General features: G+C 40.3%; 2 protein-coding genes across 3 annotated transcripts; both read right to left on the reverse strand.

The window, feature by feature from the left end:
- Positions 1 to 3,167: 3,167 nt before the first annotated feature.
- On the reverse strand, positions 3,168 to 8,074 carry si:ch211-244b2.3 (protein mono-ADP-ribosyltransferase PARP12). 2 transcript variants are annotated; one of them, XM_015960004.3, is made up of 13 exons: positions 8,038 to 8,074; positions 7,915 to 7,934; positions 7,808 to 7,841; positions 7,526 to 7,655; positions 7,276 to 7,420; positions 7,082 to 7,202; positions 6,922 to 7,000; positions 6,695 to 6,806; positions 6,334 to 6,439; positions 6,175 to 6,256; positions 4,070 to 4,127; positions 3,860 to 3,974; positions 3,168 to 3,356 (listed from the first exon to the last, which is right to left on the reverse strand). In XM_015960004.3, coding segments are annotated over exons 1-13 (1,065 nt in total). In that variant the 5' UTR covers positions 8,039 to 8,074; the 3' UTR covers positions 3,168 to 3,294. The 2 variants fall into 2 exon arrangements, with proteins under 2 accessions (XP_015815490.3, XP_054595721.2); XM_054739746.2 differs by lacking the exon at positions 3,168 to 3,356 and having other exon boundaries at positions 3,603 to 3,974.
- Positions 8,075 to 14,546: 6,472 nt separating this feature from the next.
- si:ch211-244b2.4 (protein mono-ADP-ribosyltransferase PARP12) lies at positions 14,547 to 19,773 on the reverse strand. Its single transcript, XM_015959993.3, has 10 exons — positions 19,676 to 19,773; positions 18,515 to 18,606; positions 18,189 to 18,381; positions 17,946 to 18,090; positions 17,733 to 17,865; positions 17,516 to 17,636; positions 16,797 to 16,872; positions 15,327 to 15,429; positions 15,135 to 15,243; positions 14,547 to 15,061 (listed from the first exon to the last, which is right to left on the reverse strand). The coding sequence occupies exons 1-10, from the start codon at positions 19,689 to 19,691 to the stop codon at positions 15,006 to 15,008; spliced, it is 1,044 nt and encodes a 347-aa protein (XP_015815479.1). The 5' UTR covers positions 19,692 to 19,773; the 3' UTR covers positions 14,547 to 15,005.
- Between the last annotated feature and the right edge of the window lie 315 nt (positions 19,774 to 20,088).

The following is a 20,088-nucleotide window of genomic DNA, read 5'->3' on the forward strand; positions in this document are numbered from 1 at the left end:
TAAAAGAAGTTCCACATAAACAAAAACCACCACAGACACACAGTGTTACACACTCATCCAACCTGCCAGGCTTCACTTTCTGTGTGTGTGTGTGCGAGTGAAGGCTTTTTGCACCAGTTTTGGTTCTTCTCTGGTTGGACATCGTGGCAGATCTGCCAGAGTTCACTCTTTCTACGAAGCGATTAGTAACTGTCCTTCCTGTGAAGTGTGAGCTTCGTTTGTGTAGAGGTGCTGGCGTCCGAGATGGTTTAATGAAGAGCTGTAAATATATATATATAAAAAAAATACACAATCTGATATTCTTAACTGGCGGTGATTTTTCCCTGTGTGCCGTCTTGTGTTTTCATTCAAAAATGAAAAAAACAAGTCACCGGAAGTCAAAGATTAATTTTTATTTAAAGGCACCACAATAAAAGTTAAATAGTGAAAACAAAGTGTGTTATTTAAATTTAAAGAAGCATTTAACCACAAAAATAATGACTTCAATATCAGATTTTCTTCTAAATCTTAAAGCAGCCCCATGGCTTATAATCTGTATGTCATGTAGAGAAACGTTTGTTTAGTAGTCCTGATGTGCAGAAACCGAAGTTAAAGCTCATCTCTTCTATCTAAAAACACCTGAGATGTCATTTTTTTTTATTTTATCTTTTTTTTTAACCGTAAATCCTCTAATGCAGGCCCGGGCCTGTATTTGACTCAAGCTCATCAAGCTCCAGGCCTTTATTGGAAGGAGGACCAGTATTAGAGGCAGGCCTCAATTTCTATTTGAGCAAAATGAACTAATGGTTCGCTGGAGTCTTTGACAATTAAAATTGCGCCCACATTTTCAAAGTTAAACACATTTCTTTTAACAACGGTAGGTTCTGCTTCAGCTCTCTCCCCCCTCCCCAGCGCAGCAGCTGCAAACTCACTGATGCGCCTGCAGCCTCTCAGAGTTCCTGCTGCTCTAAACATTAAAATAATTATTTCATTTTCTGTTCCTCACTTCTGATTACCTTCAATGGTGTCTGTTGCAACCACCAGGAACAAAAACTAACTTGTTTTTATTTGACTATTTTTCTGTCCTGTCTGTTTATTATCTTCCTGCATCTCCTCTCAATCCTAAAGAGAAACTGCTACCTGGGTTCATAAATATTCACCTCATGAGTTACCTTTGAACTGCAGTTCTAAAAGATCTACCGACCGCAAAAACAGCGGAGCGCTCGCTGCTTGGCGGCCGCATCAGTGATCGTTGTTTCACCGGAGGACAAGGTGATGCGCCCCGCTCCACAGCAGCGAAACGCATCAGGCGCAAATAAAAGACCGAAAACATTAAAGGAAATGAACCGACATGAACGATCGCGAGTCAGTACCGACGCTCTGGCACAGCGCGTTGCCCCCCTGAGCGCAGGAGCTTGTCACCTGCTGACAGCAGGCTGCTGTCTTTTCCGAGGGCTGCATCTTGCCGGTCATTGTCACGTGACAGCGACTAGTCGATGACAGGCATAAAAAGTCACTAGTGAAGTCGACTAGTTCATACAACCCCTGCTACTGCTCCCCAGTGTTCTGCAGCATAATCAGCACGTTCTCTTTGAACTTGATATCAAATTTTCGCCGCCTCATCGTCTCCGCACCTGCCAAATCACTGTCACTGTCACTGGCAAATCAAAAATGAGACGGATGACACAACCCCCACCCCCACCCCCACCCGTACTTGCTTGTTACCACATTCCACCCGGCCACAATAAAATACCGGCCATTATTCACCTCCGCCGACTCCGACACCGGCCAAAATATGATGCCAGGCCGTTAATTGAATACAGGCCAATATTAGAGGATTTACGGTATTTTTATTTTTAAGTTATTTAGTCATTGGCTTTCTTTGTGATGTTTGTTTTTGAGGTCTTATGAACGGTGTCCTTAAAAAGTAAATTTGCTTTTCCAAATTTAAGGCCTTAAAAATCCTTAAAAATGACAAATAATCCTTAAATAGTTTCCAAAGGTCTTAAATTACCAAAGACCCAATAAACAAGATTCTTTTATTTCTATAAAATTTTCCTGAATTTCTAGTTAGTTCAGCATTTTTTGTGTATGATATTGGCATAAGCGAAACCGTACTTATTCGGTTGTTTGTGAAAGGGGGCTTTTTTAGATGAGCATGCTAGTGGGAGTTTGCGCCATGGGGAAGTGCAACATTACAGGGGCATTATGGAAGTTTGACATCCAAAACGTGTAGAAATAATAAATTTCTTCTCCATACATTCTCCTTCAATGCCCTGGTCTTGTAGAATGAGCCCTGGCATTTTTACTGTGATTGCCTGTTTTTCTATAAAATCATAGAAAAAGAGAGATGCTCGGGTCGAACAGGCTGCTTCATGCGCGTTCACGCTCAGGCGTAGCCCGTAGCATTTGCTACCAGTAGCTTTAGCAGCAGAGAGTGAGGTAGTGCCAACTCAGCGACTTTGTTGCTGTTCCTAACGCCTAGTGATGAACCTAGCTACATTCCTGAGGACCCTTAGCTACTTTCTTCTAGATATTTCCTGCAAATTAGCAACAAAATAGCAATTTTTGCTCTGAACCGTTCTTTGAACGTTGTGTCAGCTATGGGGTGCCATTTGTAAAGTCAAACAGTCATAATCTAACAGCAATATTTTTGGTTGTTTAGCATATCATAAGAGAAAAAATTGAGAGTTCACTTTTTCGAAGTCATATTTTCACCATGTTATTCATACATTTATAAATGTTAAAGTTTCCAAATAAATATTTAGTTAGCAAGCCAAATATTTAATTTATAGTTAAATATTTATGTTGCAAACTAAATATTTATGTCTGATCTAAATACTTAGTTTGTAAAATAAATATTTAATTCACTAACTAAATATTTAATTTACTAATTAAATATTTATTTTGGAACTAAATATTTAAATTGTAAATTAAATATTTAATTTGTAAATTAAATATTTATTTTCCAAAATAATATTTAGATCCCAGCTAAATATTTATTTTCCATGATGTTATTTAGCTCCACACTATATTTTATATTTTTGGGTCAGACTTAAATATTTATTTCCCAAATACTGATTTTGCAAACTAAATGTTTACCTCCAAAATAAATTAATCGGACCCATCCCTTATGTTAAATAAAACATACTTCAGCTTCAAAGAGGCAGAGATCACCTTTAAAATAATAAAGTGTTGTAAAACAGGAACAGAATAACAGTCTTTTAAACCCTTTAAATAAAAAAGGCATCTTGTGAGGAATCGAAGAACCTGAGAGGCAGCGACGGACGGATGAAGCAACATCCTCCAAATCTGTCACTGGACGAGCCGTCTCACTGCCCTGGTGACGTTTGTAGACCGGTTCCTCTGAGTCATGGCTGCACAGAGACATGTTCACTGTGAGTCTGGACATTAAAGGTATATTGAGTAGTTTTACTTGCTTTTAGCGGCCCCTGGTGTGTGTTATTAATAACCCACGGTCAAAGCAAAAGTGAAGCATCTCGCTGTGTGTGTGTGTTTTTAACACCTTAATCTAACTGCTGAAACGTCTCCCAGCCTTCATTCCTCAGGAGTGATTCATCACTAAATTAAACAAATCAGTTGTGCTCATGATCTAAAACCTGCAGGAAATGTGATGAAAGCAGAGTCCATTGTTTAATTTTTTTCCAAGTCCAACAGCTTCAGCCCGTCAGTCTGAAGTTGCAAATGCGGTATTCTGGTCACGGGGGTGATGGGGGTCTATGTGACATTTGATTAACCCTGTAAAGGGTCATTTTAGCACGTACTGGCTCAAAATTATTTCAAAAGAGGAAAAAGTTGCAAATTATGCCTTTAAAAATTGGATCTGTGGACGCAGAGACAAGCTCGTGCCACCGCTCACCTGAGAAGTCGAGCTCATAGCTGAAGCATTTGGTAGTAAACGTCATGGAGCCTGATGGGTTCTGTTGGTACTGGAGCTCAATGTCTGGACTGGAAACGCTGCACTGACTGTAACCCTGCATGGCACGGGCCGACACCAGAAGGAAACCCCGTTAATCCCGTCCCAGTTGGATTCTTTTAAACACTAAATAAAAAGGAGGCATGGTCTTACTTTGGAATATTCTTTCCACGTCCCATCGATGTCCTGGAACTGCCATCGAGAGCCTGAGCTAAAGAGGATTTAAAGGTTTTACTGCAGAATGAACAAATACTAGACCAGATACAAACTCACTCACGCTTTTATGCAAACAGATAAAATAAAAGTCGTTAAAGTAAACTATTATAGAAAATAAAAGTGATACTTGAACTAGGGTTGTCACGATACTAAAATATCAAACTCGATTCGATACTGGGAAAAAAACTCGATACTTGATTTCGATACTATTTGAAAACACCAATTTATTGAACAAGTTTATTAAAAAATAACATTCCTCAATTTATATTGCAAAAATTAAATGTTAAGAATTAAGTGTATTAAGTGCTTAAACCTTTCAAGTATCAGCATTTTTTAAAACGTGCATACAAAAACTGGCGAAAGTTAACACTGTAAATCGTGAATTGTCTCACTATATATACACTATTTGCAGAGTGATGTTTTGCTGCTTAAACTCTGTTTAAGGTGCATTTTTGTCATAAGCTCTAACGCCATATGTTTTGTTCTGTACTTCTGAACAACTCTGTTGGTCAGTAAAGGGAGAAAACGAATTTCTCCACAGTAGGATAAAGGTACATCTACCGGTAATCTTAATAAAATCAGATTGGCGCACAGCAGTGACGTCATTAAAAGCGCCGGTTAGATTAGCCGCAGCTAGTCTGTTCACGCCTAGAAATCCCAGACCCGCTCCAAACGAACAGGGGAATCGTTAATGATTCCTAACAAAACCTTTCAACATGAAGATGTTTTGGTGCAGATAATGTCTTATTTCGAGGCTGCACCATGGGTGCCCGTCCGCATCCGTTATATGGATATACACTGACGGCGATTCGCCGATGGATCTAAATACCCCGGGGAATCCAAGTAGCACCAAAGTTGTCAGCGTGAGGAAACAAACGTACTGCATGCTAGAAATTAAGTCCGGGTTGCAATAAACGGGAGTTTCCTTTAAGCACATAAGCGTGAATATACAACTACGTGTCGGACTTGGAATGCTAATTAAGTTGGGCTGTGAAGTGCCTCCCAAATTCGCTGTTTTTGTTTATTTATTTGGCAGACAAAACTTGGATCGGAGACAACTCGCGTGGGAAATTGCAATGTAGCCATGCATCGTCTTCTTCTTCTGTCGTCTGGGAGGCGGAGGCTGCTTTATGGCAAATGGCTGTCGTGCGTGTCGGTGTACTTGAAGAAGGCTGTGTATAATAGTCCATAATATCGATACCACAGGGATGGAATATCTAATTTAGATACCACTTTTAGCATCGATTTATATCTAGGTATCGATTTTTTTGACAACACTAACTTGAACATCTGCATCGATCCGTTTTCAGCTGCTTATCCAGGGTCGGGTCACGGGGGCAGCAGCCTAAGCAGGGAGGTCTAGACTTCCCTCTCCCCAGCCACTTGGGACAGCTCCTCTGGGGGAATCCTAAGGTGTTCCCCGGCCAGCCGAGAGGCATGGCCTCTTCAGCGTGTCCTGGGTCTCCCTTTAGGCCTCCTCCTGGTTGGACGTACCCGGAAAACCTCACCAGGGAGGCGTCCTTACCAGATGCCAGAGCCACCTCAACTGGCTCCTCTCAATGTGGAGGAGCAGCAAATCTACTCCCGAGTCCCTCCCGGATGACCGAGCTTCACACCCTATCTCTAAGGGAGAGCCCAGACACTCTGTGAGAAAACTAACTTTGGCCGCTTGTATCTGCAATCTCATTCTTTCGGTCACTACCCAAAGCTCGTGACCATGGATGAGAGTAGGAACGTAGGGTGACCGGTAAATCGAGAGCTTTGCTTTCTGGCTCAGCTCTCTCTTCACCACGACAGATTGGCACAACGCCCGCATCACTGCAGATGAAGCACCAATCTGCCTATCGATCACGAGCTCCATCATTACCTCACTCATGAATCAGACCCCGAGATGCTTAAACTCCTCCACTTGGGGCAGGACCTCATCCCTGACCTGGAGAAGGCATTCCACCCTCTTCTTCTAACATCTCAAAATATTTTTATTCTTTGCTTTTCTTTAACTTTTTTTGCCTAAAAGAAAATTAGAAGACCAAACTCCTTACCTGGTGTTTGTTTGGACTCCATAGGAAAGAGTCCTCCTCACTGCCCTCGTGGTTCCGATGTTTGAGTTTATTTGACACATTCCTAGAATAAACGGTGTTAAATCAGCTCCCTACGCAGGAGGGTCATTCTACGTTTATGCTGGTATGTGTGAGCTTTACTTGAAAAATCCAACGTATACGAGAAATTGTTGATCCTGAAGAGCAGCTGGCCCTGTGGGTCCAGCTGGTATTGCGTCTCAATGGCAGCACTGTCGAACGAACAAACCTATAAACACGTAAACAAACACAAATAAAGGCGTTTATACCAGAATAGAATGTATATTTTATACGATGCAGATTAAACAAACCGCCACAAAAAAAAAAACGGATGGTCAATTATTCCGACCTAACTGCTATTTTTAACTTCACCACCAGATGTCACCATTGAGTCTTTTTGATCATAAAAGCTGTGGAGCAGACATTTCAAATGTACATCTAGGCTAAAAATATTCTTGAAGTAAGTGAAAAGTCAGGATCTCACATGAGCCTGGTACTCTGTCCAACGCCCCTCATCTCCCATAAACTCCCACCTAAAGCTGCGATCGGGGAGCTGTGGTGAGAGGGATGTCTGCAGCACTGGGGGGGAATAAAGCCTGCAGGGGTACGAGGTAGTCATGTTGTAACAGACATGGAGATTCCGTGTGAAGTGATTACGTTTCACTTTCATTTCTGGTATTTGTGTTTCATCCAAACAGGAACAAGCCTCACCCGGCAGGGCTGAGAGTGAGTTTTGGACGTCTCCGTACTTTTCTGCTTACGCCTGTGACGGTGTTCTGTTGGGTCATGTCTACGAAATAAAACACAGTATCAACTGTATAACAGCGTTAAAGAAAACAATCCTTTCGTGTCTTTAAATACTTTCACGTACTGGAAAAGTTCAGTGAGTATCTGGTGGAGCCCACAGTGAAGCCGAAGACTCCCCGTGGGTCGTGAGTGAAGCTGAGCTCAACGTCTCCACTGCTGACTGAGGAAGCTGCTGAGCTGGAGCTCTGAGGAAGAGGAGGAAGAGGGGAAATCAGTGTGAATGAGTTTAAATTAATTCATGCAAAGCTTTAAATCTACCCGTGATCCATATTCACACCACAGGTGGTCATCTCTGAAGTACCAGCCGATGTCTTCTGTCTGCCCCTGAGAGAGGAGGCTGAGCCTCTGAACTCTTAATGACGCATTGTTAGTCCGCAGCGTGTCAAAGTCTATAGACACACACCTGTGGACACACACACACACACACACACACACACACACACACAAACAGTGTAACTGCTTCCTGAACACTGTTCATTTAATCCGACAACCCAGTGCTCCGACTGACCCTTGGCTGGTGTTTATGGTGATTCCCTTTGCTCCAGGTTGGCAGTAATGAGCCTCAATCACGTGATCGTTGTCAATTCTCTGCCACTGATTCCCAGTTAACAGCTGCCACTCATAAGGTTTCTCACTGGCTGTAAAATAGACAGATCTTGCCTTGACTTCACTTAGCACAGCTTCCTCTCTTCAATTTCAGACTCCAACTCAGATAGATCCCCAAAGTCACAAAGTGAAAGTATCAACAGGAAAATCAGAGGACTGTCAAATCACATGAAAGTTTACAGACCTGCAGTGTTCTGATAAAACCTCTCCTGATTTCCCTGCAGGTTACAAACACAAACTCAGCTCAGGTCACAAAGCGTTAAATACAAATCATGCCTTGTTTAGATTTACCTTAATCTGAGAGAAATACACTACAGCAACAAGAAAACATATGGATTAGTTCAAATAAATTAAATTGTAATAACACATTAATCTCAGATTTTAATCCGGAAACCTCCACAGAAACAAACTTACTAGCGTTAAGGTCCCTGGAGTAATTTAAAGCCTTTAAAAAAGTTTCACTTTCATTTCTGTCACATAAATACAGAGGGCGTGGCTCTAATTATGGCTAGCCATTGTATCATATATCTAAACTTTTTTGTGTGTTTCAGCACTTCAATAAAAACCTTCGTCCTTCTCACGTTATTCACACATGCCACAAAAAAAATGTAATTTTAAAAACGTTCAAATTAAAATTGAAGAAAGTTTATCTTAAATTAATATTTTAGCATATTTGAAGTAAATCTTATTTTAAATTACAGACTAATTACAACCTAGCTCAATTCTTGGCAGTGGGAGCCTTAAGCGGCACTTCCTGTTGGTTGCCACACGTGACTGCAATGATCTTTTTTACAGTGTTTTTTTTTTTTTTTTTCAAATAAACTTTTCAGCCCCTCTGCTGCTCCATCTCGCCATCCTGCCACGACTAATTCCATCCCCAGGGCCGGTGGTGTGCCCAGGGGCTGCATCACTGCTGTTTTGTCTACATTGGTTCATTTTAAATAAATGTTGGGCGTCAGACGCCTGGTTGCCGGTGCAACCACCAGAACTTCCACAGGGCTAAAAGGACTTATCTTTATTTAGTTTACTGTCCAGGTCGTATGTTTACATTATTATTCTTTGGTGTGTTTACTTTAAGCATGTTTTAACGTTATTTAGTATTTGTTTCCCCTAGGCCAATGTGTTAATTCCGGTGGACTGACCAGTGATAACTGGACTCCAAGCACTTAACCCAATTCCATTTGTATGTTTTTAGCGTAGATATTTAAACAAAGAATTGTTTTACTGGAGAGACACCATCTGTTCCCATCGTGATTATTGAACCTACGATCTTTTACCCTTCTCTGAGGGGTTAACCCAGGGTGGCGTTGTTGCAACCTTTTTATCCTTTAATTTATTTATGTTATGACTACCACTTGCCACAGACAACAAAAGGGCATTACAAGTAGCAGTAGAGCACATGTATGGGGGAGAGAGTCGGATGGCCGGTGAATTTTATTGATAATGGAGTACAGTGACTTAGTGTTGCCTCAACTGGAGTTGATTAGACAGGAGTAATACTGTAGTTTGGTCAGTGTAATTAAGTCCTTGTACTGAGTCATTTGATTTTTATACAGTTCTTTGTGAATGGTGAGACCAGTTTTCCTGTAGAGGCGCTCAAGCTGCCTGGATTTGGTTTTCAGCGTCCGGAGTTTAGGGGAAAACCAGGGAGCAGACTGACAGAAACAGAACGAGTTTCAACTGGAGCAAGGGAGTTTAGAGTGTGAGCTAACTGATCACTGTAGAGATCAGCCAGGTCGTCAGGAGAGGAGAGATTGTCTGGTAACTGAAAATTATCAATACAGGAGGATAAGGTGTCGATATTGATGTCCTTTATATTCCTAAAAGAGATGAGCCGGGTTGGTTTGGTAAAAGAAAGCTGGGTTACAATTTTGAAAGAAATAAAATAGTGATCAGTTATGTGGAGATCATCAGCTGCACAGTTAAGAGGGGTGAGACCAGAGCAGCACAGCGGATCCAGGGAGTGTCCTTTGGAGTGAGTTGGAAAGTTGATGGGCTGATTAAATCCAAGGCTGTCCAGGCAGGATGAAAAGTCTTTGGTGAGGGGAAGATCGCTGTTGTCCATGTGTATGTTGAAATCTCCCAGCTATTACATTAGACGAGAGTGTAGATAAATGAGTGAACAGTACTGAGACTTCTGACAAAGTCTTTGTGAGGTTTGGGGGGGGGGGGGGGGGGGTAAGACTAATCCAATGACAGTGGGGGAAGGTCCATTAAGTTTAACAACCAAACACACAAAGGAATTAAAATTAATTAAAAGTTATTAAATTAAAGTTGCCAAGTTTCGCTAAGGCACATGAAGTCGATTCCACGGTCCTTGATGAGATCGTGAATGAAATGTCCTTTTCCAGTGAGGGAGCGGATGTTGAGTTGTGTGCAATGGTGAACTGGCCATCAGGAGCGCAGGGACATGAAAATTTTTCAGTATTATTTAGGTCAACAAGATGGAAACACCAAAGACATGATGTCTGTTGGAAACAGAGAACTCAAAACCAACCAGTGTCTAGCTACGAGATTAAATAAATTGCCACCCTCAGGCCTCTACAGACAAGGCCGGATTAACCATATGGGCAACTGGGCAATTGCCCAGGGCCCACAAACTCTGAAGGGCCCATGGGAGGGTAGCAAGGGCACGAGCAAAATACTGTATCTGTAATCTCCCGCTTTTCATTAAACTATGGTGACCATACGTCCTGTTTTCCCCGGACATGCCCACTTTTCACTCTCTGTCCGGGCGTCCGGACAGGGGCTTCTTGTATTGATGAAAATGTCCGGCTTTTCATCCAGGAGCAGGGATCAAATTATGGGGGAGCTGGATATCGTACACATCCAGGGGAGCCGGAAAAACGTTTTCTACCTATATTACATCATTTATGGACTCTTCTGAGCAGAGAGCACATATAGCGATGATCATTGTTGTGCAGTGCTCCAGACAGCTGCTTCCAGCACATGGTCCAAAGTGGCGTAACCAAAAAACTATAATTAGCACACAATCGTTCATGTCCGCACATGTTCTCTACTTTCTGTCTTATTTGTGCCTGAAGCGCTCTGCCGCTGCGGAGCTCATCACCTGTGCTGCGGTGATTTCACCTCACTGACACTGCATCGAAACGCGCTCTCTGCTTTGCGGTCAGGAGATCCCTTTGATCTGCTCAAAAGTAACTGGTGAGATGAAAAAGTGAGAATCCACGCAGCAGTTTTTCTGGAGAGTTTAGAGGAGATGCAGGAAGATGAGAGACAGACATAGATAAATAAAAACAAGAAAACAAAGTGTTGAAAAGTAAAATGTAGGTAGATTTATTTCCACTACGTGTTTTTACCTGTATAAAACAATAAGTTCTACACATGCAATATTTATAAATCTGATACAAATCAGATCACCTTCAAAACTCAGTCACACACCCAGGGCTATTTCAAGACATTTTGGGGGCCAAGGCAAAATGGCCCCCCTCCCCAGAAGCCTCTGTGTAATCCAAACCCTCTCCAGTAGTATTAGTTATACAGTGCTTATAAAAGCCCCTCAGACATGACTGACATGTTCTGATATTATCAGATGAAAAACTAAATGATCAGATGTGCTGTCTCATCTGCTTCTTTTATAAACTTGCAAAAAGTAACAAAACCATTTGAAAGCCACTATCTGTGGATTCTCTGAAAGTTTCCATGGAGTGTGTGACAACTTATTTTTTCATTGATCCTATCGTCTAATCTCACAGCTGAAACAAGCATCCTTAATAATCTGTGCATAGGAAGCGTACCGATGGTGTAGTAAAACAAAAGGTATAATAATTTCTTATTAATAAAATGTTGTTGCAGCATTAAAGCAGAAAAACGAGATTTTGCAGTAAATATGCTAAATATTTACATATGAATTGTTTTAGACACCTTTTATTGGCAGAATCTGATATTAATTTAGTTCTTACAAAAATGGGTCCAAACATGGTTTGTGTGGCGTTGCCATGGTGTGACGTCATAGGCACAGATCCCTGTCCTCTTTTTTGGAAATGGAAATATGGTCACCCATTAAACAAACTGTCCACCCGGGCTTTTGCAATGCACAGAGACGCTTCGCTGCCTACGACTGAACGTCAGTTGAGAGTCAGTCTCATGCAGACTGACCAATGAAGAGAGGGCCTCGAGTTAAGACCCTCTCCTCATTGGTCAGTCCACACGAGATGGGTCAAAGGTTACCCTGAGGGGGTTACGTGATGTCAGGCATTCAAGTATTGAGTATATTTACTGCATATTACAGTAAAATATTCTGTATGTGACCATATTATGGTGATCCTTGGGTCGTGATGATGGGGCCCTTGAATATTGTTGCCCAGGGTACAACATTAATCTGGCCCTGTCTACAGACATAAGCTGTTACTAATTATGTCATGAGCCGGGGTGAGTTCTCCTCTCATTATTCCACCTTTGAGTTGTGTGTTGCAGGAGGGGGAGGTTCCCAGCTGCAGCTGGTTTGCAATCAGCTGACCTGGCTACTTAAGGAGGATGGAGAACTCACCTCGACGCCGGATGATCACTACAGCTTGGTAGTTTCCAGCCTCCTAGCGTTACTTGGACTTTGTGAACTTTTGGATTTTTGTGATAACCTGCCTCCAGGTTTTAGGAACGTCTCTGGATTTGGCGACTCCTCAGGATCTAGTAGCTGCTGTAGACCAGAGGTGCTCAAACTTAAAACCACTGAGTCATCTGCATATATCAGATGATTTATGACACCACCAGCTGAACAACCGGTCCTGTAGGCTTTTAACCACACTGATGATTCATCCATGTACAGGTTGAACAGAAGAGGAGATAGAATGCCTCCTTGTTTGACTCCATTTCGGACCTTAAATGGCTTAGCAGCAGCTTTATGAATAGTTATGAACTGTTTCCTATGGTTAACCCTATCAAATGCCTTGGATGCATCTACGAAGCACTTAGAGACTGAGGAGTTCTGGTTTCTGTATTCGGTCACCATCTCCTTTAGAGCATATATACACATGTTTGTACAAAGCTCAGACTTAAAGCCAAACTGATTATCTGTGATTTTTAAGGTGCCGTTAATTAGACTTTTGAGAGTATGCTAGCCAGAGCAACGGGCCTTTAGTTATCCATGCTACAAACTCTCTTACCCTTGTCTTTCATCACTGGGACCAACAGAACAACTAGCATTGAATCAGGCAAACACCCACGTGCAAACGATTTATTTTCAGTTGTGTTAAAGAGATGTTTCAACTTCTTATTTATCTCAGTGAAGCTGAAAATAAAATTCTAATGTTTGTACTTGTCCTCTTGGGAGTCATATTATTAAAAAGGAGGAGAAGAGGAAACTATATTTATAAAGTTACAATAAACAACACTTTGAAAATATTTTATGTTCATATTATTGTAGCGTGGTTAAACTACATATTAGAATTAACACTGTTTGGTATCAGCTTTGTTAGATTCTGAAGAAGATCAAACGAGTTAGCAACTGAGGCTTCTATCATATATAAATATCTAGGATATTAATATATTCCATAGAAGTTCATACGCCAACGAGCTTGGTCTATTTTTAGTCCAAAGATTATTTTTTAATTTAAGATAATTAAATTTTAGCAAAAGTTTATTTATTGAATCAGAAGCTTAAAGGAATCTTTGTTTATTCAATAAACAAAATACACACCATTCTGTGTTTCATTTCAAAGAAGAGTCAGGTTTAAAAGTTAAGAATTTATTACTAACACTTTTAGAAATGACAATTTGAAAAATGACAATTTGTAACAGCTCGATATTAAAACTTATTATTAAAAGCTTTACCTGTGTCTGAATGAAAAGCTAAAATGAAATGCGAGGTTTGGATGCGTGAATGATATCTCAGAAGGTTTCTTTCAGAGAGAGAAAGCGTTCTGGGTGGAAAAACGTTGTTTTGCAGCTAACTTATGGGTTCTTAAAGAGAACAGCATCGGACACAAACTGTGTTCCCTCACCCAGTTAGCCGACCCTCTGTGTGGATCCGGAGGTCAAAGGAGGATGTTGTCAGCCTCAGGGTACTCGGTCCGGTAGAGAAGACCCGAGTGAAACCGACTCTCTGGTCCAAAGTTGCCGCAGGGTACACAATGTTGAGCTTGCGTCTGGCTTAACTCTGAAGGAGTTTTTGCGTCAGCTGGTTACAGGTGCGTTTATTCGGAGCAATTCTATTGGCGTGACAGAATGCTTAGTGAGGAGTCAGGCGGCCAACCCTCATCCTCTGGGATGGTTCAAGAACTGAACTTCAGCTGCGGAGATTTGGTTTTAACAAAACCTCTGAACACGCCCTCTCCTCGTCAGAAAGCTTGATGTTATGGAGTAAAGACATGTGAGGTGGTTAACTTTACCCTGGATAAGCCCCTCTGCATGATGTGTACACGTGCCAATGACCTTCTGGTTGATGATCACACATTACTGATTATCATAAATAATAATTATTATTAACCCAAAGAATAATAAGTCATTTCAGTAATTAAATACATTTATACTGAACCAAGATGATTATTTATGATGATTATTATATGATTGTAATAAACAGTAAAACAGTTTATTAAATTATTATTTTAAAATTATTATTTTAAAATCTTGAAGTGTCCTTCATCTTGGGATGGAACAGCAGCAGATAAAGATGATGTTTAGCAGACATCCCGGCTCCTGATGGGTAATCTGTGGAACAAAAGTTACAGCTCGACCCAGCTGGGAAAGTGTGACCTTTGGGTCACAAATGTGAGGTCATTCATGTCGCTACATTATCTTTATAGAACAGTACAAATAAACAAACGTAACTCTAAAAGGATTTATGTAAATGATATTTAAATGTAAAAAAAAACTTTTTTGGCCTTTTAATGTGGAATTTTTAATCCTCATTTGAAAAAGTTTGAGCACACCTTAGTTAAATCAAATAGTTAAAAAAAGACAGTTTATTATTACTATTTTTTATGTTTATTTGGCACCAACTGGTACACACATGGTGGCAGGTAGAGAATACTTGGCACATTAAATTAGTTACCAATAACCTTTTAACCATTCTACTGAATTCATAAACATTTGTTAGTTTCACAAAAATCCATCCCAGCCCTTTAGTCAATAATAGATAGGTGTCTAACATGAAGTAAATAAAAAGTGAAATTAAAACGTCTTCATTTGATAAAATCGGTGATTCCAACATCAATTCCACAAAAGACAAAGAGTCTGTGATTCGTGTAAAGGACATGCGTTTATGCATGTTATGGTGCACCTCACTGAAGTTGCTCATGCGCTTCAAAAATGTAAACATAAAATAAAATTTCCCATCATGGCTCTGTCCGAGAACATTTCAATGCAACAATAAAAGCACCAGCTTTCAAAATAAAAGCTGCAAGTTAGAAGACTGCAGTATTCTGTCACACACGTCGGATCTTACGAGAACTCATGGTTGTGAGGTTGATCTGGATCATTGCTGTAATTCACACATTAAATATTAGATAGAGCACATCTTTTCAGTATGTCGTGTTTTATACCACAAACATCACCTTTGAAGTCCAGTTTGTAGGACTGTCCGTTCACTGTGAAGGCCATGCTGTCGGAGGTGTTTTGCTGGTATTTCCTCTCAATGTCATCACTGGTTACTGAGCACTCAGGCTGTTGAAACAATTTCCCAAACTTTAGTTGAGTTAACACAAATTTAGCTGGACAGTGTTGTTGTTAACTCCCTGAAGACCTACTCTGGGTTTGAACTCGTGCCACGATCCACTATTTCCCTCAAATTCCCACTTTGGTGTGTGGCTCAGCGTCAGACCCGCCATAGCTGGGACTAGATGAGCAGATCTGAAGACACAATAACGATGTCAAAGTGTACATCCTGCCATAAAGTCATAGAAGAAGCCATTATAAAGATGCGTATAGCTCCAAAGTGGAACAAAGTCCTCTTGGACCCTCCTTGGAACCGAAGCCGGTAGAAAAGTAGTGGTGCCGACCAAACTACTCTTGGAATGCTTCCAGGTCACGACAGGTTATCATTGGTGTCAGCGAGACCCTGAAGGGGTTGTGTGGTTCAGCTTTTATTCTGAAGGAACCGTTGCGGTCAGGTGTAACTTGCAACAGATTTTATCCAGCTTGTCGAGGTTCTTTTGGCTGAAGAGGAAGTCCGGATGGCCTGTCCGAGACTCCTCTAGAACGTTTTGAACTAAAGAAAAGGTGGTGTTGAATAGTTTTTATAACTGTCATATTTTGGTTTACTGGCGAATCAGAATTTGACATGCAAAAGAGGGTTTATACAAACACCACAGAAAACCACGCCTCGCGTCAGAAACTAAGGTTCTGATTGGATCAGACAAAAGGAAATGTGTCGTGTGACTTTAGCATTACTCTGTGACATCAGTGTCTATTGCAAATGTCCAAGATTATAATTACTTGTAAAATACTACTGATCACAGGATTATAATATCAAGTAATAACATTGTCATTTCACAGACTGATTGAACATTGGGCTCACATTATTATTGGTAATAACAAAGTTGTTGATTATGTGTTAATCAAAAGAGAGTTCTTCGTCTTCGTCTTGAGCTGTCCAGAGGTGAAGCAGTTTAGATGAGCAGAGTGCATGAAAGACCTTGGCCACTATCTCATGTAGGGCTGTCAGAGACTTTATGTCTCTGCTCGAGCAGACGCAGCAGATCATGACCTTTAGGTCATAAACAGGACATTCATGACGCTACAATATTTACATATTTTTATTGTGACAATACTCTGATCATTAATGTGATCAAATTAAATACATATTTTCTTCTGTGAGGTTGAGAATTACTCTGCTCAGATAAATATAATAAACCAACAGAACAGGTCAAAAATCATTAGTGATCATGACGTCATTTTAGGATTTATAAAAGAGAAACGCGCAACAAGAGCATAAAAAGTTATTTCTGATTTTGTTTCTCTGATTTGAAGCTGTTATTTTCCTTCTGACCTTCTGTTTTCACGAGCAGCTCAGAAGCACGTATCCGTAACTCCTACGGTGCTTCATATCTAGTTGTGCAGTCGGTGCAAGTGCAGAAAAAAGGCCACTGTTAAAAAGTTCCCGTGATGGAATAAGTAAAAGAAGACAGTTGCTCAGCCCTAACCCATCAGTTGCAAAGGGAATAGTGATAACACACTGAATGATTCTATTCAGGATTTAATCGCTGAGCAGCTCTTACCCAATCACTCCTTGTTGTCTAAACTGGGGTCGCCGCGTCACTTTCCTCTTTTTCGTTGTACCCACCTGTCGCATTTCTAACAAACAAAGCAAAAATAACCAATTAGATTAAATATGAAATAATATATTTTCTTCATTTTAAAGGTGTGGTTCACTGAAAATCCATTTTTAGCTATCAGTTCTGATTATAATCCGTCACTCTGAGTTTTTCATGCAGGCTGAACATGAAAATATTCTCCTACACCGATCTCCTGCTTTAGCTTCTGATAGAAAACAGACGGTGAAACTCTAGGATCAGTAAAGCCTGACAGATCTACATCACACTGTCACCCAACATTCATGGACTGATCCATCTTGACTCATGACGGGGAAGGCTCTTGTTGGTTTAGCTAGGAAACAGCAGAGAACATTTCTGCTGCTAGAAGCTAACCGTTAGCAATAGCAACTCCATCAAGCAGCAGAACTCCTTCAGGCTTATTTATGGAGATAAAACATTAGCGTTGCAAAGTAAATGGAGTCAGAGGTAGAGTCGTGGTGGTGTTAGCCAATCAGAGGTGAGATGTCCAAACATCTGAAGCTCTTTTCTGATCGTTTAGTTCCTGAAACAGGAGCTCAGGACATTTTGTACCCAGAGTACGTCTAGAGACCGCTGCAAGTGTACTGATTAAACGAGTGAACCACGCCTTTAAAAGGACAGGTGTTTGTGTGAGTGCACATCACCTGGGAACCTAATCTCATAGGTTTCTGCTCCAATGCTGAAACTATGGGAGCTTGCAGGGTTTCTCTGGAAACTCGTCTCAATGTCGACACTTTTCACGGGACCAGAGTTTCCCTTTGAATCCTGTCCAGAAAGGCTGATAATCATCACCAAACCAAAAACATCTGCTCTAACCTTTATTTAGTTTTTTGTGAACACAAACAGGAACGACGAAGCTACCTTGTCTCCATACTTCATCCACTTACGATGCAGAGTGCAGTACCAGAGCCAAATGGTGTTCCCGTCATCCAAACGCCTCACTTTCAGATTTTTTCCATAAACTCTCATCCTGGAGAAATCGATGCTCAATGCCCTGCAGAGACGGGAACAAATAACTAGTAGTTTTACTTTAAATCCTCTCGGTAATGTTCAAACATCACAGTCTGCTTTTACCCATAAGCTGTGTTGTAGATTTTGATGCTTTTGGTGTGTGGCAGCGAGTACTGAGCCTCAATGACGTGATCGTTTTTAACGTCCCTCCAGCCGCGGCCATCATTCAGCTGCCACTGGTAGAGCTTACCATTGGTCAGCTTTGGGTCTAGTGAAATCATTATTAACACAACACTGGTTTTACTCAACAGAAAAACCCACCAGACATGGAACAACAATATAAACAAGGATCAAACAGCTGCTCACTGGCTGATTGGTCCTGAAACCTGCTGCTTCCTCCAGATGATGCTCTTCCACCTGAACTGTGACTTCGTTTACAGCTGGATCCATATTTGCAGCTTCCTGACACATAATACTTGCAGACGTGCGGGTAGGGGCAGTTCCTCCCATTCTTACAGCCACCTCTGTTGTAATACTTGCAGGGCTGCTTCCCGTAATCCTACAAAGAAAAAAGTAAACTTTAAAATATTTTTATTGACAAATTTGAATAGAGTCAATTTGTCATTATCACTAACATTTTTTAAACAAGAATAATACAAAAAACTAAAGCCCCGTCTTTTAGTTGTTTTCACCTGACAGTCATCCACGGAGTCTGAATCTTGGTCGCTGTCAGACTCATCAGAAGAATCCAGATCACTTTCTCTAGAGTTTTCATCATCAGGTTCTGGAACAAAACAAATCAGAAACACATCCAGCTCAGTCCAATGTAAACGTCTCTTGAAATTTAGCAAAACGAGAATCTAATTGGCTCAAAAATTCTATTAAGGAAGGGAAACAAACACAAACTATAAATGAAACTGACGAGCTTACATATTTAATACCGAAAAGATAAAAAAAGACCAGAACAGAATATTTAATCGTGTGAATATCGACAGCATGTAACCTCACTACAGGAGATCTAACTAATGATAAAAGAGGAGCTACATATGAGCAGATGAGTGTGTTTACATAATTTTCTTCTGTATATATTTAATTAACTTAAAATATAAATTATTTAGAGATTTTAAATTAAAATTTGTATTTGACTGCAGGATGTGTAGGTTATTGTTGCCACTTTTAAACCACTCACAGTTCTTCTGTGACAACACAATACTTTTATTTAATGAAATATTTAATATTGCCCAGAAAACTTAATTTTCAGTACAGTGATTTACGATTTCTTGTAGGATCCTTTGTGTTATTTGTAAGAAAATCTAAAAACAGATAGTTTAAAACACTCGAATGTGTCTTTTTCCGCCCCCTGCTGGTGAACTAACGCATGTGCTAGCGCCCCGGCTAGACACTACTGACACGAAAAACACGATGACGTAAATCATCCTGACAACGTTGTTTACTTTTTACTTTATGAGCACAAAATCTAAATAAAAGCGTGGTTATATAATAAAAAATGAAGTTTATACATTCGTATGACTGTTTTACAGGAAGTGAAACTAAAATGACATTTAACGTGTATGTGCCCACAACTGAGATTTACTCCCAACATAATTTATTTTTAATTTATTAAATCTTAAATGTCACATGGTAGGTGAAGGAAAGTTTTTTTTAGATTATTTTCTACTGGAGATTATATCTCAGAAACACAGAGAAAAGACTAGCATGAGGAAAATGACAACAACATTGACAATGACTCCAGCTGTGAACAAATTCTTATCATAAATCATTAATCAACATGCAGTTATTTGTTTACATAAATATTCACTACATAAATACAACAATACTTAAAAGCTGCTTACCGCAGGCGGACGCCATTCTGCACTACTTTCATTTTTCGTTTTCTCAGCCTGCCTTTATTAAACACCCCAGCAAACCACGCCCACTCAAATTATCTGCCAATAAATAGTTTCAAATGAATCAAATTTAATAACATATTTATAAATATTTGTCTGACAAATTTAGTTTCACCATTATGATGCGTCTATTTATCCATTTCCTGTTGATTTTTTTCTGAAGAATGTGAGTAAACCGGATGTTGATTGATGCCACCTTGTTTTAAAAAATAAAATAACTCTACAAACACTAAAGCAACATTTACTATCAATTTTGTATAAAATCTATCGTATTTTGGAAATTATTTGTGCACTATTCAAACATCCACGCTGCTAGAGGGCGATAGAGAGGTGGTTCTGCAACTCTACTTTTTTTTAAG

The sequence above is a fragment of the Nothobranchius furzeri genome, chromosome 1 (genome assembly GCF_043380555.1).
Source record: "Nothobranchius furzeri strain GRZ-AD chromosome 1, NfurGRZ-RIMD1, whole genome shotgun sequence".
Taxonomy (NCBI): domain Eukaryota; kingdom Metazoa; phylum Chordata; class Actinopteri; order Cyprinodontiformes; family Nothobranchiidae; genus Nothobranchius; species Nothobranchius furzeri.

What these genes read in the sequence shown, in the direction of transcription:
- si:ch211-244b2.4 (XM_015959993.3), bottom strand. An exon ending in GGATGAAGTATGGAGACAAG is followed by an intron (nt 17,637 to 17,732) that starts GTAGCTTCGTCG and finishes CTTTCTGGACAG; the next exon opens with GATTCAAAGGGAAACTCTGG. An exon ending in CTACAAACTGGACTTCAAAG is followed by an intron (nt 15,062 to 15,134) that starts GTGATGTTTGTG and finishes TGTGAATTACAG; the next exon opens with CAATGATCCAGATCAACCTC.
- si:ch211-244b2.3 (XM_054739746.2), bottom strand. An exon ending in TGTATTTCTCTCAGATTAAG is followed by an intron (nt 7,842 to 7,914) that starts GTAAATCTAAAC and finishes TGTAACCTGCAG; the next exon opens with GGAAATCAGGAGAGGTTTTA. An exon ending in GTATACGTTGGATTTTTCAA is followed by an intron (nt 6,257 to 6,333) that starts GTAAAGCTCACA and finishes CGTTTATTCTAG; the next exon opens with GAATGTGTCAAATAAACTCA.